Raw genomic sequence first — 19,153 nt, forward strand, 5'->3', positions numbered from 1 at the left:
ATCTCTGGGTTGGGAAGATCCCCTGGAGAAGAGAATGGCTATCCTCTCCAGAATTCCATGGACAGAGGAGCCTGGTGGGCTACAGTCCATGGGGTCGCAAAGAGTCAGACACCACTGAGTGACTAACACTACCTAATAAATATAAATACTGAAAGTATTGGGAACCTTAACTGAATTAAACAGAACTTAATTTCAAAAAAGCATGAATGTTCATTTTCACCTGGTAATGATGCCTTGACATTGATTCTTTTTAATGTTTTTTAATTATTTAGACACTGAAATATTAGTTCATAGTAGCTATTAAAATATCAGTGCTGTTAATCTTTGCAAACAGAACTACTGAGCAGCCTTTTGTTATACCGGCCCTGCCAAATATTTGATCTGGACTAATACTCTTTGATTTCAAAGTTATTCAGAATTTAGAGGATTTTGTAATTAATAGTAACTATTTTTTATAGTGAAAACTTTCATAACAAGGGACTAGCTGTTATTTCATCATCACAGTCATTTTAACAGCTTTACATGTAAATAAAACATTTCACTGATTGTATTTTTTCTGTTCAGAGAGGAACCAAGGCCTTAACCTTCTCAGCTCATTGACTGGAGCAAACCATAGCATTGGATCAGCAGAGACCTGCCACTCAGAGGTAAAGATTTTTCCTGGATCTTTTCTCTGCTTTGGCTTTTATTTCTACTCGTCATTATGAATCTCTACACCATTCACCATTTTTTCCTTTCCAATTAAGAAGTGGCAGAGAATACCCAGAATAGATCCAAGGAGCCTGCTGCCTGTTAAGAGCAGGCTAGATTGGTATTAAAGCAGTAAGCCCTTTCAAGACATTTACAATTTGGGCTCTTCCGTGTGTTTTTGCTAGAGTGCTTTTAAAAACATGCTAGAATTTCCTTGAGGCTGAAGTTGCCCCCCAGATCTTCAAATATAAAATAAAGTAATGGTTCTTTTAAGTACTCCTTCTGTACTCTGCAGTCTGAGGCAGGTCCTTGTCCTTAATGAGCTTAACAGGCTGATTGCAGCCCCCTGTCCTCAGGGACTGTGGTCTGTGTCCGCCTTGGTCGGCATGCTGGATCATGCGCACGTCATGCAGTACCACATTGTCTTCCCAGGACCTTCTTCTTCCGTCTCTGAGCTGTTTTGTGATAGGATTGTGTACATTTTCAGGTTTTGAGTAAAACATGATTTGAAACAAAACAAACAATATGTTTTTAATAGTCAAAAGCAAAATCATGGCACTTTCCTATCCTTGAGGAAAAACACCCCCAGGTTAGTGAACCCTTGGCCTTTTTACATCACATGGCCTCGGTCCCTCCTCGTGTCTGGCTCATGTCACGGCCTCTCTACAGCTGAGCAGCGCGTGGACTGTGCGCCTTTTTGGAGGTAGTGCGGAAGCGGCCTCCGGTTAGACTGTGGCTCGTGTGTGTTTCTCCACAGCAGCCCTGTGGGCCGGCAGCAGAGAGGACCGAGTCCCTCTCGGACCATCGAGGGGCCGCTTCTGACACGGCAGACGTGCAGGTCGACAGCATCGTGGGTGAGTGCCGTGTGGCTGCCAAGTGAGAGCGCTGTGGAGCTTGCCAAGCCCACGCATGGGGCATACATCATCCAGAGGGAAATTGACTTTAGACGAGGATGAGGGAAGGACATCGACCATTGATACTGTTCAGTTGCTAGGTCGTGTCCAACTCTCTTGCAGCCCCATGGACTGTAACCCTCCAGGCTCCGTGGGATTTCCCAGGTAAGAGTATTGGAGTGGGTTGCCATTTCCTTCTCCAGGGGATCTTCCTTACCTAGGGATCGAACCTTTGTCACCTATAATGGATCCTTTACCACTGAGCCACCAGGGAAGTCCAAGGACATCAGTAGTGACCCCAAATGAATGTGAGCCTTGTGGATGGCTGTCAGAAAAAGCAGGGAGAGTAAACACATTACAGTACAAATCTGTGGGCACCACTGATTGTCTCAGCAGAATCTCGATTAAGATTATCTTAAAGTAGGTAGAACCAGGTAGTGAACAGCTTTATATCTCCATATTCCACCACTTTTTCATGGTATTTTACAGCAGTCAGAATTGGTAACAAGAATAATGTAGTTTTATAAGCCCTCTCATATCCTTTTAAAGTTCTTTTATGTCCACATTCTCATTTGGTAATGAAGTTTGGCAGAGAAGTTATTTTACAAAGATGAAGGTGCGGCCCAGAGCAGTTTAATAACTTGTCCAAGGGCACCGAACAAGAAAGTCTTGGAGCTGAAACTGAAAAGCAGTTTGTCCAAAAAGCTAGAAAGCCAGGGTGCTTAGTTGACAATAACTATAAATGTTCTTTTGTTGGGAAACTACTCACATCACTACTACTTTTAATGCCACGGAGGGCCAATGTGCAATAATAAGTCTTAGAAAAACTTTTTTTCTGTTTGTAAACTAATTCATACAGAAAACTAATTGGTTATAGAAACATATTAAGAAGCAAAAATTGTGTATAACTTCATTTCTCTCCAGTTTATTCAATCTTGTCCTCTCAGTTGAACCCTTCATATTAGCTTTGAGACCTACTAAAGTCTCTGCCATGAGAACAAACCATTGACCACACAGAAGAAGATGGGAAGATAAGAACTAACCTAAAGAACTCAGGGAAGTGGTGTCCTGACTGGATGCCATAAGCCAGAAACTAAAAGAACTGAACAGAAATCCTACACTCTACTTAATAAATTTGATTCTTACAAATTCTTCTGAAGATAAATATAGTTTACATATATTATTGTTGAAAGAATAAGAAAATATAGCATAGAGAAAGAGAGCTAGGTTTCTCACTGTCAAAGAAAGAAGTTACAAATAAGGAAAGGTGAAGGCTGGGTTAAATCCTTTGGTACTGAACTAGAATTGAAGGTATCAGTATGAACTCTTAGTTTGTTAAAATATAGTTTGAGCAGTGGAGAAATAAATACAGATACGTGTATGCATGTGTGGGCTTCCCAGGTGGCGGCAGTGGGAAAGAACCTGCTTGCCAATGCAGGAGACATAAGAGATCTGAGTTCTATCCCTGGGTCAGGAAGATCCCCTGGAGAAGGGAACGGCAACCCACTCCAGTATTCTTGCCTGGGAAATCCTAAGGACAGAGGAGCCTGGCTCACTGCAGTCCATAGGGTTACAAAGTGTCAGACACGACTGAAGTGACTTAGCACACACGCAGATGTGCATGTGTAAATGCACACACACATACACACATATATTTCCTAGCTCTGTCCACTAGGAGGGTCTAGAAGCAATAATATTCTAATAGTGGTGGAGACGCTTAGCACTTAGATCTTGGTTTCTAAATACCATTCTCCAAGAAAAGATACCAGGGCTACTTGGAGAAGTGTGTGATTCAGGGCTGGGGCAGGAAAAATGAAGGATGAACCTGAAGCATCTCATGGTGCCAGAAAGTAAAGTGGAAGTGAAAGTCACTCAGTCATTTCCAACTCTTTGCAACCCCATGGACAATATAGTCCATGGAATTCTCCAGGCCAGAATACTGGAGTAGGTAGCCTTTCCCTTCTCCAGGGGATCTTCCCAACCCAGGGATCAAACCTGAGTCTCCCACATTACAGGCAGATTCTTTACCAGCTGAGCCACAGGAGAAGCCCTAGAATTCTGGAATGGTTAGCCTATCCCTTCTCCAGCAGATCTTCCCGACCCAGGAATTGAACCGGGATCTCCTGCATTGCAGGCGGATTCTTTACTAACTGAGCTATGTGGGAAGGCAGAAAGTAAGGAAATGCTCAAAAAAGGATGAGGGCGTGTTGAAAGGTCACAGGAACCAACCTGAAAGCATTTCCAATGGCTGACGCTGGAAGATTTTGACAAGCAACAAAAATTAACATTAGTATTAGGCTGTAATCTATAAAATAAAATGTATACCCATGAATCCATACTAATTTAAATAAATAATTGAATAAATACATACCTGGAAAAGAAAGGGCTGCTACTCCTCCTAGAAGAATTCCAGTTGATAAATGTAGACATTATGAGGGAAATAGAAAATCACCCTTAGCCACACTCTACAGTAATAGTCATTGCAGGCAAGATCCACTGATAGATGGTGAAATTAGTAGATGAACATTTGAGAAGAAACACAACATTTCCATAGTCAAAAAATATCTTTTCCAAATTACTTATTACAAAGGGAGAATAGTAACCTTATACTGGAAAAACCTGGCAAGTACCCCTTTAAGGGGTGACGGTTACATCACCAGTAATGACATATTGACATCTCCTCTCAATATGATGCACTGAAAGGGTACTCATGTCTGTGGTGTTCCCGCCAAAGGTCCATAAGTCATAAGAAAACATCAGACAAACCCAAAGTAAGGGGCATTACACAAAATAACTGGCCAGTACTCTGCAGAAGTGTCAAAACCATGAACGACAAAGACTCAGGAACGATCACGAATGGGAGAAGGCTAAGCGGGTCTGACGGCTTAGTTCTGTGTAGAGCCCTGAAGTGAATCCTGAAACAGAAAAAAGATACTAGTGGAAAAACTGATGAAGGTTGAATGAAGTATGTGGTTAGTAGCACTGTTCCACTATTAACTTCTTGATGTTTATACTTGTACCATAGTTACGTAAGATGTTACCACTAAGGGAGGGTGGGGAATGGCATATTGGAATGCTCTATACTATTTTTGCAACTTTTTTTGTAAGAGTAAAATTATTTCAGATTTCTTTAAAAAAGGCAAAACCAAACCAGCGAAAGTAAAACACTTGCCCTCCCCCACATCTTCCTCCTCTCTCTACTTATTTCCATTCCCCAGCTCATTCTCATCTCGCTCCTGTTCCCATTTTCCACTAAAACAGCTCACCAGCAACTTCTGTGCCGCTTGATCTAACTGATGTCCTCCTGTCCCCATCTTGACCTAAGAGGTCAAGGGCAGCATTTGGTGTTAGGAATCAGTCCCTTTATGAAGCATTAGCTTCTCTTCACTCAACCAACACATCTCCTGGTCTTCTTCGTACCTCTCTGATGATTCCTTCTCTTCCTTTGGAAGAGTACTCTCCCTTACCCAGCCTTTAAATATCTCCATTCCTCAGTGTTCCATCTAAGCTCCTCTTCCAAACCTATATTTCAGCATGAAGTGATTCTACCATATCCATAGTTCAATTAACATGTATACAGATAAATCACAAATTTTTTGTCTCTAGCCCTGTATAGCAACTGCCACAACAACACACCCATTGAATGAAAACAAATTTATTAACCAAAAGTATTTTTAACATCCAAAAATCTGTATAGTATTGTAGTAGATGCAAAGAACAGTGTTGTCATCCTTGTCTTCAAGGAGCTGATAGTCTAAAAAACGCAGAGACAGGCCTTGTAATGTAACGGGTAGAGTCATGGACTCGGAGCCCTGGGCAGCTGGGTGTGAGTCACGGCTCTGCCACTGGTAGCGAGATGGCCTGGAGTAAGTTGTTCAGCTTTCCTTAGTTCCCTTCTGTAAAGTAAGGGTAAGAGGTCTTTCCTCACAGTGCTGTTGCGGAAATGAAACGGAACTGTCAGTTGACGCGCTCAGCAGTGGAGGGAGACAAGGCTGTCTTTCTCTCTCACTGTGGTAAATGTTACAGTAGTGGTGGACGGACGTGAGAATAGAGTAGTATGTGTCAGTGCCAGGACAGCTCTGTAACACCGACTGTGGGCTGAATCTTAAGGAAGGAGACCTGTGAGTTGGGATGGTCAGGGAAGACATCCTACAAGTGGCCAGCCTGGAGTGGAGGCTGAGTGAGAATTCTGACTAAAGACAAAGTTTGATAAACCACATGCTGATGCAGAAATAGTGAAGGATTTGTGGTAAGAAAATAGGAATTTAGATTGGCTCTGCCTTTGAATAGCTCTAATTTTAGAAGATTTCATTTTTAAACCCAGGTTGCTTCATGTGTAAATTGTGGACGGTGGTATCTGTCCTAACCACCTTATATGGTTGTCAGTAACAGATGTGAAAATAGTTGTTGTCCAGTAAAGTATGGTATAAATTTCAGGCATTTATTGAATCTGCATATCTTAGTACAGGGTGTGGGCTTTAGAAATTGGAAACAGGTCAGTCTGAATCCTGGCTTCCCAGGTGGCTCACCGGTAAAGAATCTGCCTGCCATGCAGGAGCTGCGGGAGATGCGGGTTTGATCCTTGGGTTGGGAAGATCCCCTGGAAGAGGAAATGGCAGCCCATTCTAGTATTCTTGCCTGGAAAATCCCATGGACAGAGGAGCCTGGCAGGCTGCAGATCGCAAAGAGTCAGGACCGAGCATGCATACATGCATAAATCTGACCCCAAGGTCACACTTACTAGCTGTGACCCAGAGTAAGATCACCTCTCTTTGTACTCTAGTTTTCTCAGGAAAGGTAGAAACAGAATTCTGTGCCTCATTGCAGTTATGTCAAGGATAAAACGAGTCCCTGTTCATCTGTGAGGGCCCGCTAGCAGCCAGGCAGGATACAGCACCAGGAGGTGTATAGCTGGCCCGTGCTGGGCCCTCATTCAGTGGTGACTTGCATCCAAGCCAGACTCATTGCTATAGGATTCTGGGTATTTAGCACATACATAAATACTGTGTGGCAAATCCTTATTGCAGATCCCATGTTAGACCTGGACATTCAAGAACTTGCCAGTCTTACTACAGGCGGAGGAGATTTGGAGAATTTTGAAAGACTGTTTTCAAAGTTAAAAGAAATGAAAGGTAATTGGATCCATTGGGTCTTACAGGTTTCTGTAGTGATGCTCCTCTGTCTTATCTAGTAGGATTTTACTTTGTAACTGCTAATAGCATTCCATGCTTTGGCCTCATCTGAGAAATGTAGATACTGTGGGACTGTGCCATCCTCTGTTGGTAAAAGTTTCTTTAGGAAAATTCTCCTCTTTTTTCATTCTTTTTCTTTTTCCTTTCCCTTCTTCTCTTGCCTGTTTCTTTCAGTCTGTCTCATTAACATGGAATCAGTAAGATCCCTACCAATTTACTCACATCATTCCCATCTGGAAGATTTGGAAGACTTAAACTATCTAACAGCTGTAATGACTCCACCATAAACATGTGTTTTTGCAACCCATCTCCCATCTTCTAGTGTTAGAACATCTATGCACTCCAGATTCTCCTGTGCGATTAGATGAATTTCTTAAGATATATTTTCCCCCTAGACAAGGCTGCGACGCTTCCTCACGAGCAAAGAAAGATGCATGCAGAAAAGGTGAGAAAATTAGTCAGGTATTTACATACTTACTGCAGGTCCAGTGCTGTAAGAATTATATGTCACACTTGTTTACTTCTAAAGTGTCTTACTGTGAAGTTTCTGTTGGATATTCACTTATGATTAATTGAATATTGAGTTGCTGCCATCAGGCCAGGATTTTCCAATGTATGTTGAGTGACGTGGAACACTGAAGCTCAGAATGTTTGCCTTCCTAGCTGTTAGGCTGGAAAACTCTTGAGTTATTTTGTTTGGGTTGGTTTGGTTATTACCAACACATGTTCCTGGCCAGAAATGTATATGGTTTATGGTATCCCACTGTATGACTGTGTCATAACTTACTTATCCACTTCCTCTTTGCACATTTCAGTCATGTGCCTTTTTTTTCGTAGTGAAGTTCATATCCCTATACGTCTCCTATGTATACAGTTCTGATTATATCCTCAGTATAAAGTCTAGGAATAGAAGTCGTGGATCAGGGTGCTCAGGGGGTTTGATAGATGTTGCCAGAGCACTGAAGGGCACGGTGTAGAATTTTAAGTCTTAATCAGTTCTGTGTGTGACATGAAATGAGCTGAAGTTTAGGTGTTCCCTAAAATCTGTTGCTTGCTTCTCTCCACAGGTGGCCAAAGCCTTCTGGATGGCAATTGGGGGAGACAGAGATGAAATTGAAGGCCTTTCATCTGATGAAGAGCACTAAACCATTCATGCTAGGGCTGGCCTAACTAAGACCCTAGCGCTCTCTCCCTGAGATTCTTCTCTCTTCAACCCAGTCATCTTTTGCTGAGCTTACCAGCATCATGTTGGCTGCCTGACTTGTTTACAGGGTCCCGTTAATTTTAGTTTTTAGTAGAGGGTAAAGCAGAAATCTCTTCTCCCTCAGTATATTGTAAGGGAGTGAGAAATTTTCAAATAACATTTTTTTTTGTTCTAGGAACGGGAGTGGGGTAAGCCTCAAAGGCCTGTGTGATTTGCCCTAGTTAAAGAAGAAAAACCACCACCCAGCTTTCCTGGTCAGTCTTTTGAGGAGCATTCCCTGTGTTCATGTTGATCCCTGCAGATCAGGAGTTTTCTGGTTTTCTCTTTGAAGGAGCTTGCTGCTGGAGGTTTGATGCTTTTGGTGGCACGAAAGGAAAAAACTGCAGGTTTAATCTGTGATGTAGTACAGATTATGGGTCAGCCACTGGCCCTCGGGTTAGTCTCTAGCTTAAAAAGCATCTGGGCATTTCATTTGAAATACAGTAATCTGACCTCTTGGTAGAAAGTATTGAGAAACCAGTGTGAATTTTTAGACTATAATAAATGATGCAAAGGTTTTCTACTCTGGTGGGGATAAAAATAAACCCTTCTCTACCAAGTTGTGGGCAGGGGTGGGGGTGGGGCATGGGTAAGAGAAACTTACGGAATTCCCTGTATAGGCCATTGAATCAGTATGATCCTAGCCTGAGAATTTTGCATTAGTATGACCATGTAGAAACTTTTCTTTCTTAGAGTTTGCTACTTGAGATGGCAGAGATGTGTTGTCACAGTTAATACCCTCAGAACAAGGGGAGTTTCCTCTTCTCTCTCTGAACGCCAGAGATCACTGCCAGAAAGGAACACTTAAGTGGGACTTGGTGGGAAGGCATGCAGAACACTAGGCAGTGAATCCCTCAGTACCTGTGTTACTTCCAGGGCTGAGGAGTTGGGCTGCAGGGACACTGATCTCCAAGGGGGAAGTTCCCAGAAGAGTGGGAAATGCAGAAATGAAACCCTTATTTCTGTTTGTTTAGGGACTGCGTAATGCACGTCATGAGCCTTCAGCCTGCCGTGGCTCCCAGCTGTCTTGGCACATGGGCTGAGACCTGCTACTGGCCTGGTGTGGGTGTGAACCCCATAGGTCACCAGCAGAAACAAATTTCAGACCTGTCTGTGCAACACCTTTTCAGCACTGCAGAACCTGCTACAGATGGCAGAAGGAACGGAATGCTCCAGGGTCCTGGCCAGAGCGGCCACAGGACGGAAGGTTTCAGCGAGTGGGGTGTTGAGGGAGAGCCATTCGAGGGAACATTGGCGGCTGTCTTCCTTGATAACTTTTTTCTTTTTCTTTAACTATTCTGAGGGTCTTTGAGACTGTAGTTTACCATCATTCCAGCACTGTTTCTTTGAGGTGACTGCATTGGCCATTGAGGGGGAATGTAAGGAAAGTCAGCTCTGGGGTTGCAAAATGAAAGGTGGAACAAGTTTTTCTTAAAATCTGAAAGGTTTCAGAGAACACTTTAGGTCACATGGTTTGGGAAAACAGACTATAAAAAGCTGTGAACTTGATCTTGTGGCTTAAACAAAGCCAGGTGATTAAAATGTGATTTATTTGTAAACCCTGCTTATGTGTATTTTTGTGATTTTGTTGTTTTTTAGTAGAGGATGTGGGTGGGGGCAGGGGGAGCCTTCCTTCTTTGGATTAGGCATAAATAGCAATAATCTGTTTGTCAAACTCACTGTTTTAAATCTACCATTCATGTGTATAATATTATGTTTTCAAGGTCTCAGCTATCTAGGGGTATTGGCCCCTTCTGGGTGACATGTGAGATTAAAGTGTACAGTAGTAACTACTAAAGGCCCTTTTAAGAAGCATGATCATGAGCTAATAGTGCAATAGAAATTGCAGACTCTCCAAAGTGACCTATGTACATGCCACCACAAGTTATTATGAACTGTCCATCTGGGATTTAAAACAAGAGCCTCGGCTTTTTTCCCCCTTAAACATTTTTCTATTTGTGTAACACAGCATCTGGCACAAACTGGGCCCTTAGGTTTGGTTTGGATTTTCATTTGATATTTTGATGGCTATGATTGCAAAGTTTTAAGGTCTGTGAGTGTTGGGAGGTAGGGAGAGACAATAATAAACTTTTTTTTCCTGAGAAAATCATATATTATGTAATAACTTTAGAGTGATGAAGACATAGATATTTTTATAATTTTAAAGTATGTTATCCTGCCAGAATATGAGAAGATTGACAGAACCACGTCTGCTTGCTGTCTATTTATAGAACTTGGCCACATCTAGTTCAGAGAAGCAGGAGATTCAGGGAAGCTAGACTTAGATGGCTGAGTAATATGGGATGTGGTTCAAGGACCATAGAGCATGTCAGGCCATTACTGCAAACTGCTTGTAACATGGGAAATGTGATCTACAGCTAACTTCGTGTTCCCGCCGTGGAGAACTGGGGATAAATGGTTTTGCTGTGGCCCATCAGGTTCTCTCTACCTTGGGCCAGTCTCTTAACAATGGTCGTTAAGAGAGCACGTGGCGTGCCCCTTGGCCTGCCTTGGCCTGCCGTGGAAAAACAGTCTTAGAAGAATCACTGTCTAAGGGTAAGATGAGAGCTCCCTGAGCTATTCTGAGCCGGAGTGTTTGCTGATGCAAAGCTAAATTTAGCCAACATCTGTCCAGTGTGGTCAGAAGTTTGATTCATTGAACGTTCTGATTGATGGAGACAGTGCCAGGGAATGCTGGATGAGTTAAGAGTCACCCTTCATACCCCCTCCCCCCCAAAAAAAACTTTTAAAACAGAGGAGACAATTTAGCTACAGCCTTCTATCGTTAAATACCCATCTTATAGAGGACTGTAGCCAGAGAAAATGTGAAAAATCAGGTCAGGTGTAATCCTGCATCCCTTAGTGCAGGATTGGTTTAAAAACAATTAACTTGCCCATAATTTGTGTGTTTCTGAAAGCATCATGCTGACCGTGCAGGGCAAAGTTCTAGTTTTTTTTTTTTTTTTTTTGTTCTAGTTTGATTTAGATTCCACTTGGGGTTTAGATTAGTGATTTATCCTTGGACCTTTGGAATGTGAGCTCTTGCAGAAGGGGTCTTAGAAATATTCTAAGTTATATTTTATGCCTGTTATTAACATCACCAGTCTTGCTCTTAATCTGGGTGTCTTTATTCAGGGTTTAAGTGTGTGTAATAGTTCTTCTAATATAGGAAGTATCTGTCGTGATTCTGAGGTGTCTCTCTGATTTGCACAATGAAGAATTGAAAAGAGGTAATAGCAACAGTGTGATCTTTTTGTTGGAACACTGATGAGAACTGGTCTGGTTCTTAAATAAGTGCTATTCTACTGTGTTTCCTGTTGGAAAAGTATTGATTCAAAAACTGGACCTAATGGTTATAACTAACTGCATCTTTGGAAAACAGGCTTGGGAAGAAAAAGATTTCTTTTTCCTCTGAGGTCCTTTTTCATTGTGTGTGTGTTGATAGGCTTAAATAGTTGAGCCTCACAGCTGCAAATCTGGGAGGAATACCTGGGTCACAGAAAGCCTCCCAGGTTCTCTCCTGTGAAGCACGTGGCCTACCCCTGCCTCTCTTTCTTTCATTGACCAGGTGGCTTTGATGGTCCTAAGTGTGGGCTGAATGAGGCTTGAGGTAGGAACTTTGTGGGAACAGCAGCATAATTTAGGAGAGATGAGTTTCTTCTTCTGAAGCCCCAAGACATGGTCTGCATCAATCCTGTTGCTCCAGGAAAGTCTCAGGAAGTCATTGATGGTTTTAGAAGGCCTCAGACCTGACTTTAAGGACGAGCAACTAGAACCTGTTCCTTTATCCTGGTGAGAACCGAAACGAGGCCTCAGTGCAGCCAGCACTGCCTGGGACCCTGCTTGGTGCCAAGACTGCTCTGGCCATGGCCGAGGCTACAGACATCGGTAAGGATCTGGGCTCTCCTCTGACAGCTCGTCGTCTGACTCAGGAGGGAGACGGGGCGAGCGAATTGAGGCCACAAAAGGTCGAACACTGGGCAGAACGTGACGTGCGCTGTGCCCAGCCTTGACTGCTGTGGGGAGAGTGCCCAGCGGGGTGGGAAGAGCATAGTGTATACCTTCGAGCGGCGAGTCTGTCTTGAGCCCACGTCAGAATCACCTGGAGGGCCCCACTCCAGGATTTCTGATTCAGTAGGTCTGGGGTGGGACCTGGGAATGGGGGTGTCTAACATCCCAGATGACACTGATGCTGCTGGCCAGGGGCTGCACTTTGAGACCTGTTGATTCTGAGGAAGCCTGAACTGAGCTATTGGGCTAAGAATCGGGGTAGATATGTGGGTGAGGTTGCAGAATTCTCAGCGGAAGCTGCAGCATGAATAAAGGTATAGAGAGAAGCAAGGGGTGATGTTGGGGAAACCCCTGTGGTACAGCTAGAGAAGGGGTGGTAGATGATGATGAAGGGATGTGAGAACCTTGGAGTACTGCTGTGTGCCTACTCAGGAGATCACCAGGGAACGAACGGGTTTAGGGCAGAAAAGACATGTAACTGTAATTCCAAGACTATCTGGCAGCAGTGCTAGCCAACGCCAGTTGATTACCAGTCTGCCTAGAAAGCTCTGTTGAGGATTCTGAAGCTGAGAATGGACTTAGCACTGTGATGAGTGCTTTGCATGGATAGAGAAATAGCAAGTGCTGGCGATTTTGCCCTGTATTTGCCATCCCTGGACTAAAGGGTGACAGATTAGGAGAGTACTGGAATAACTGATGAAAGGTAATCAGAACTTTGGGTGGTATTCCTTCAACCATGTATAAGGACTTGTATAGGACAGTAGGACTTCCCAGGTGTCACTAATGGTACACAACCCACCTGCCAGTTTAGGAGATGTGAGAGTCAAGGGTTTGATACCTGGATCAGGAAGATCCCCTGGAGAAGAGAAAGGCAACCCACTCCAGTATTCTTGCCTGGTGACCCACGGACAGAGGAGCCTGGCTGGCTGCAGTCCATGGGGCCACAAAGAGCCGGACACGACTGAGTGACAAACACCTTGAGGTACTGGTGGCACTTCCATATACCAGTAGCCAGCAGGCTGTGGGATGTGAGTCTGAAGCTTGGGGTTGATGTCTGGGCTAAAAGTACTGATCTGGGAGTCTTGAACATATATGTGGCTTGAAATCACATGGATAGGTGAGCTCTGTGAGGGAGGAATATCCAGGGTACCTACCGTGGTCTGGGTACACCACCATGGAAGTGGGGGAGGGGGGGCGGTGCAGGCCTGAGAAGAGATTGTGCAAGAGCGTCCAGGGGAACCTGAACCCTCAGGGCCTTTCCAAAAGGGAGGTTTGGTCCACAGGGGTGGCTGCAGAGGTATGTGGGGAGCAAGGAACAGAAACCCTCAGGACTTGGGTGTGGGGAGGAGGCCTGGAGGTGAGGCTCCAATAAACACGGGGAGTCAGGAAAGGAAGTTTGCTCAGGAAAGGGAGTTTGCTTGGGTAAGGTGGAAGGTGATTCAATTGGGGTGTTGTCCGGCTCATGTTTAACGGGCGGCTGGAGTTAAAGTTGTGGAGCTCAGGGACAGGCTGGTTAGAGGAATGGATCTGAGAGTCATTTGCTGAGAAATCGACTAGATAAAACCTGAAGAAAGTTGTTTACTGGCAGGAGGCTGGAACTGGCCAGATAACAATGAAGGTAGGAATGTGATGTCATTCATGGAGGGCAAACCTACAGACTCACAGGTGCTGTTCCTGTGAAGTCCGCCTCCCTCCTGGTATAGCAAGTACTCGGACTCTGGTGACGTCCTTAGAAGGAAATGACCCAGCTGGAGAATGAGTCCAGCCCCCTTCCACCTTCCCCAAATGGTTTACTCATTCTAATCATCCTTTTTCTTAATCCACATCATCTTAGGTCAATGTATGACTCAGCCAGGGGAGCGATTTTGAAGTCCCTCTCCTTGGTTTGAAATTTAAAATGAATTTCCACAGGAGCTAAGTCATCAGAGCTGGAAAGTTGCAGAAACGTACTTCTTTAGGAGTTTAAAACTTAGCTCCGTGCCTGTGGTGAGACTAATCTGGTGACCTCCAGTCACTGGCTGGAGGCTTTCAAATACAGCGGAAGTGAACACAGACTGACAGCCTGGAGACAGCACGGCTGGGAGACGTGCCTGAGCCGGAAGCCCCCGCACCCGCTGCAGGACTGGCTGGCACCCGCACGCTGCCCTCGGGGATGAATGAGGGCCGCGGCAGAACGGGGCCTGGCACACCTGGGCTCAGAGGCACTTTTCTCTGAAGGCCCCAGGCCCTTTAAACTCTCCACCCAGACATGGCAGCCAGAAGGAGTGCGCACTTCCAGCCTGGCTGCTTTTCAATGAAAAGTTTTATTAGAAGGGCACTTACAGGAGGAAGAGAGGAGAGAGGGACACATTTAACAATAGGGGTACAATGCTTAAACAGGTGCTCAGCTCTTAAGATACAAAAGTTAGAAAAATCTAAAACACTATAAATACATACATGCTTTTTACAAAGGTATTAAAAGGTCAGGCTGGCTGAGAAAGGAAGGTAATCAGCGTCCTCCGTTCTCTTCCCCACCCAAGCAGGAGTCCCGCCCAGGACAGCCTAGTTGCAACAGCAGCACTGAAGGTGAATGAAGGCTTCTTGGGGGGAGGTGGCTCCAGCCCTCTGTACAGTTCTCGCCCCTAGGAATGGAGAGGGGCTGGGTTCAGAGGCCCCTGTGGACGGGCCCGCGTTTGCCTCTGGGGGCCAAGCCCAGAGCCACTGCGCCCTCCACCAGTGTCTGGAGCGAGCTGTACCCCGTCTCTTCCCAAGCCACTGTCCTCGGGAGGAGAGCCGTTTCCAACTTTCTTCCAAAAATTAAATAGTTATCTGTCTTGGTTTTAAGAAATTATTACATAAATATAAAAACACCAGAATGCTCGAGTGTACATTACTTCAGCATAAAAAAAAAAAATTACAGGATCACTTGAGAGAATTTCTCAATCCAGTTTACACAATACATGAGTTTTTCTTTGTGATAGCCGTGTTTCTGAAAGGTTGCTTGTATAGCAAGTCATCTCCCCACTCTCCCATCAGAGATGCCTCTTCAGTTTTGATCCATACATTTTCTGCTTTCCTACCCACTTGAGAAGCGGCTGATACTCCTCAAAGACTGTTACTTGAAGGAAGGTTCTAGAAGGGAACATCTACACCACACCAAAGTGGCACAACTTGACTATGTTGAGGTCTTCTAGCAAAGATGTAGATTAGGGAGAAAACTCCCAACTCTGCCACTTGAAGTCACACAGTGAGATACAGGGTTCAGAACCAAACATGCGCCCTCTCGCTACTGGTAACCCCCTTCATAAACAGTCCTAGGAGCAGCATGCCAATTCCTGTCCCTCCCTTCATTTACAGACTGCAGAGAGTGGCCTAATGGGAGCTCTGGCCCCCAGAGGTCCTCAGAGCCTCAGAAATGGCAGCTTGGGGCTGCAAATGAAATCAGATCTCTGCCTTCTCCCCAAATGACTCGCATGCATGCATGACATGCACACATTACTTCAAGAAAACCTTTTTCTGCGGTTTGAGTAAAAGCATTTAGCCCTGGAATATGTCCAAACTCCAGGAAGCCAGAGGGAGATGGAGAAAAACAAACTGAAGCACAAGATATGTGCTACAGCGCATTCCAATACGTTAACAATGATTTAAAAAAATAATCACCACGGACAATTAAAAAAAAATACAGCACAGACAACATAAGGACAATGGAAAAGTCTGCCAGCAGCCTTGCCCTCATGTCTGTTCCTCCTAAGAGTCAAAGTCCCCGCTCCTGACTCTGGGCTTGTCTCAAAATGTCAGGTCTGCAGCCTGCCAGGAAGGTGGCCAGCGGAGATGACGTGCCAGCACAGGCCTGTAACCCGAACTGCCGGGGCGGCTACCTACTTGCGCTGGAAGGCTCCCAGTACTAAATAAAGTTAGGAGCGGGGAGGGTGTGGGAGGAGAGGAAAGGGAACAGAAGTTGGCTCCCAGGGGAGGTGCCGAGGCCAGGATCTAGGGCCCCTGCGCTATAGCTACACCCGGGTCAGCATCGGCACAAGCCGCAAGGTGAAGGTGGCCTGGCGGGGAGCCCGGGGCAGGGGAACAGGGCATGTCCTGCAGCCTGGACAATGACACCAAAAGCACTCTCCAGCAGCTGCCATCACCCCCGGGAACTGCCCTCCTCCTGCCCCTTCACCTGTCCTGTCTTTCAATGTATAAATGCCTTTATGCAATAGGGTTTTAAAACTATTTTTTACGACTTGTAGGACACTAATATTACACATGCCTCAAAGCCACTTACGCAGCCTCTATGATGGGAATGAAACCAGATCCTAACCTCTAGGTACAACCAAATTTTCTTCTGAAGGGTGCTGAACGTGGTCTTCCCCACTTTTTCCTCACCCATCCTCCTGCAGCAGTCTAGTTATAAAGAAAAAAGGCCAAGTAAGTAGCTTTTGGGAAAAAACACAAAATTAAAACTCCACGCCTCCTAGAAGAATTCTTTAGCTTTCAGCATTGTGGGTTCTAAGACGCCATCCAAATGCAGCCAGACGTGACCAACCGGATCACCCAAATTGGGCTGTACCTGAAGCCAGCGCCCAAGTACCTGGAGGACAGCTGTGTGCCGTAGGAAGAGCTCACAGGAGGGAGATCACAGGCCCCTGGAGACTGCTGCCCGTGGCTTTTAGTGGAGGCATTGCGACACTCCAGCCGAGGCCAAACTGAAGTTAGAAGCCATACCACCAATCTCAGACCTGACCGGGAGCAGAAACACACATCCAGGAGGTTCAGACGATTTCTTGTATCTGTAAGAGGCAGTCCACGATCATTTCACACCAGGCAGAAACTTCAGACCCACAGCATCTGGCCGCAGGTGGAGTGCGGGGCTACGTGGTGTCTCTGGATTCTGACAACAGCCCTGTGCAAAGACTAGTCCAGGTCTGGCAAGGCACTCCTGTCTGCTCCTGTGTCCTCTGGAGGCGTGGTGAGCAGCCCTCCTACCTGGACTTCAGGGCTGGAGCTTCCGAGGCCTAGGGTCCTATGAGCAAGGCACCAGGAAGCACCAGCGTCTCCACACAGCATCATAAATGTCATCACATTTGAGGTTTATACCTGCCAAAAGTACACACTTTCTTCCCTTCACCTGGAATAATACAGGACTTCCATAGGAAATCCCTTCATTTTTCCTGGTAGAAAACCATGCAAAAATATGGGATAAGTCATTTCATACAAAAAACAGCAGCAAAGAATAAAGTACCAATTGCAAGTGACAATTCCATCTGCTGTATTCTGCAAAAGGTCAGTATAAGAGGGCTCTTTTTTTTTTCCAGTTGAAATAATCTATAGTAGTTTCCTCACTAATTGCCACTGGGAGCAATACTTATTATACATTCTAACTGCTAGAGTTGTCACTGACGGTCCTCTGCCATGAGCTAGTTAATCTCATACCTCAGGGGAAAGATGACAGACCTCTTTGCACCAATTCTGCAGTTTTCAAAGGTGTAAAAATAATTTCTTTTAATAGCCCTTTTATTTGTCTTTGTAGGCCTGAAATCTTTCCCTCTTGGTGAATTTGCTTCTGTCAATTTCAGCTTCCCAAAGTACTGGCAGGTATCTTCTTAACAAAACCTGGAGAAGGTTTCACTTTGGGAGAGAAGTTGCTGGATCCCACTCTGGTTTCCCAGTCAGTGTGCAAACCAGGGTGTTTTTTTTTGTTTGTTTGTTTTTAACTCAAATGTTTAAAAGAACATACGATGAAGGTCATTTAATTAACACAACTGACTATACCAACCAATATAGCCAAATGCATGAGAAAGCGGAGCAAGCTCTTACAGGTGACTGGAGACCCTCGCACACCTCACAGACAGCTACCTCCTGGGAACACTTCCCGTAATTCGGATCTCTCTTGAGATTAACATGATGATACAAACTGTATGTCGCATATGCGCTGACAACAGATCCTGCCAACTGCTGGAAATGAGGGCACATTTAAGGTCATTTTTAAAGAAGAGGTGTCTTACCACCTCTTCCCACCGGTCCCTACATGCTCGATTCTGAACACAATCAGGAGGCTCAGACAGGTGGAGACCGACGAGCCCCTTCCCTGCCCCAAGTCAATTCAGCGCTCAGGTACAGGGTCTGCTCCTGCCGGGGTTTGGGAATACTCGGTGGAAGGGGAGGGCTAGGCCCGGGGTGTGCTCAGACCCCTGCAGGCTTCTCCCAGCCCAGAGCACCCAAGGCGAAGTCCACACTCCAGTCCTAACCAGGGGGCCAATTCCTGTTGGGCAGTGACATCTCAGTTTGCTGTCTCTTTAAGAAAGAAGGGGACCAGGGGAGGGGCAGGTGGTAAAACACTACCTGTTTGCTCACGCCACCAGAGCAGAAGCCATTTCTTACCCTTCAGACCGGGGCCGAAGAGCCAATGTGTTCAGCAGACACAGCTGTTCATAGAAATCCACCTCTGGGTTTGCTTTCGTGTTTTGGAAAACAGGCTGATGCCACTTTGGTTGAGGGAGAAAAATTTCTTCTTTGACACCAGTGAGTTGAGTTCTGATTTCTCCACCTCCTACATGGCCCTCTTCCCCAATTCCACCCTCCCTCCCCTCCCCCTTCACTTGCAGTGTCCCTAAGACACGCTGGAGCAGCGGATGCTGGGGGAGCCCATCTGGGTGAGGACCTTGTCAAGCCACTGCAAAGGTCCATTCAGGTGCAGCTCAATCCAGCAGGGGGTGCTGGTCACAGTCTGTCTCCTGCAAGACATTTGAGAAAAGGGTGGGTGGGGGACATTTAGAATATCCAGTAGCACACACAGATGCATCAGAGTGGCCTCTCCTGATCTGGTGACAGTCTTCTTCCCAGAGCCAGAGATACAGCCTGCCCTGCCAGACCCTGTCCTGGAGAAGGTGCCACCAGCTTGCTGGAACTGCCTGCCAGACTCCAAGCAGGAAGGGAAAGGTGGCGGCCCCCTTAAAGAGAAACATGTAAGGCAAATTCCAGGGTGCCCCAGAGGCCCACCAGTTGCCGTGACGGGCCCCTGATGGAGAAACTCCAGTCAGAGCGAAGGTCTCCCCGGCCCCCTGTCGTAAGTGGGCACCCACAGCTCCCCTGCCTCCAGCCCTGGCAGGCCACGATGACGGGTGTCTGTCTGGTTGAGGGGTGTTTTTTTA

At 45.6% G+C, this 19,153-nt stretch overlaps 2 protein-coding genes across 3 annotated transcripts in view; one reads left to right on the forward strand and one right to left on the reverse strand.

The window, feature by feature from the left end:
• AAGAB (alpha and gamma adaptin binding protein) overlaps positions 1-9,582 on the forward strand; it is a 73,115-nt gene extending 63,533 nt beyond the window's left edge. Inside the window, exons 6-10 of the mRNA XM_061158001.1 lie at positions 565-647; positions 1,448-1,544; positions 6,611-6,715; positions 7,171-7,220; positions 7,843-9,582. Coding sequence (XP_061013984.1) covers positions 565-647; positions 1,448-1,544; positions 6,611-6,715; positions 7,171-7,220; positions 7,843-7,920 — 413 coding nt within the window. The 3' untranslated portion in view covers positions 7,921-9,582. The remainder of the gene's footprint in view (positions 1-564; positions 648-1,447; positions 1,545-6,610; positions 6,716-7,170; positions 7,221-7,842) is intronic.
• A 4,731-nt stretch (positions 9,583-14,313) lies between these two features.
• The window catches only part of SMAD3 (SMAD family member 3), a 126,597-nt gene continuing 121,757 nt past the window's right edge, over positions 14,314-19,153 (reverse strand). For both annotated transcript variants that reach the window (XM_061158002.1, XM_061158003.1), the window contains exon 9: positions 14,314-18,736. In XM_061158002.1, coding sequence (XP_061013985.1) covers positions 18,613-18,736 — 124 coding nt within the window. In that variant the 3' untranslated portion in view covers positions 14,314-18,612. The remainder of the gene's footprint in view (positions 18,737-19,153) is intronic.

The sequence above is a fragment of the Dama dama genome, chromosome 12, assembly GCF_033118175.1.
Source record: "Dama dama isolate Ldn47 chromosome 12, ASM3311817v1, whole genome shotgun sequence".
NCBI lineage: Eukaryota > Metazoa > Chordata > Mammalia > Artiodactyla > Cervidae > Dama > Dama dama.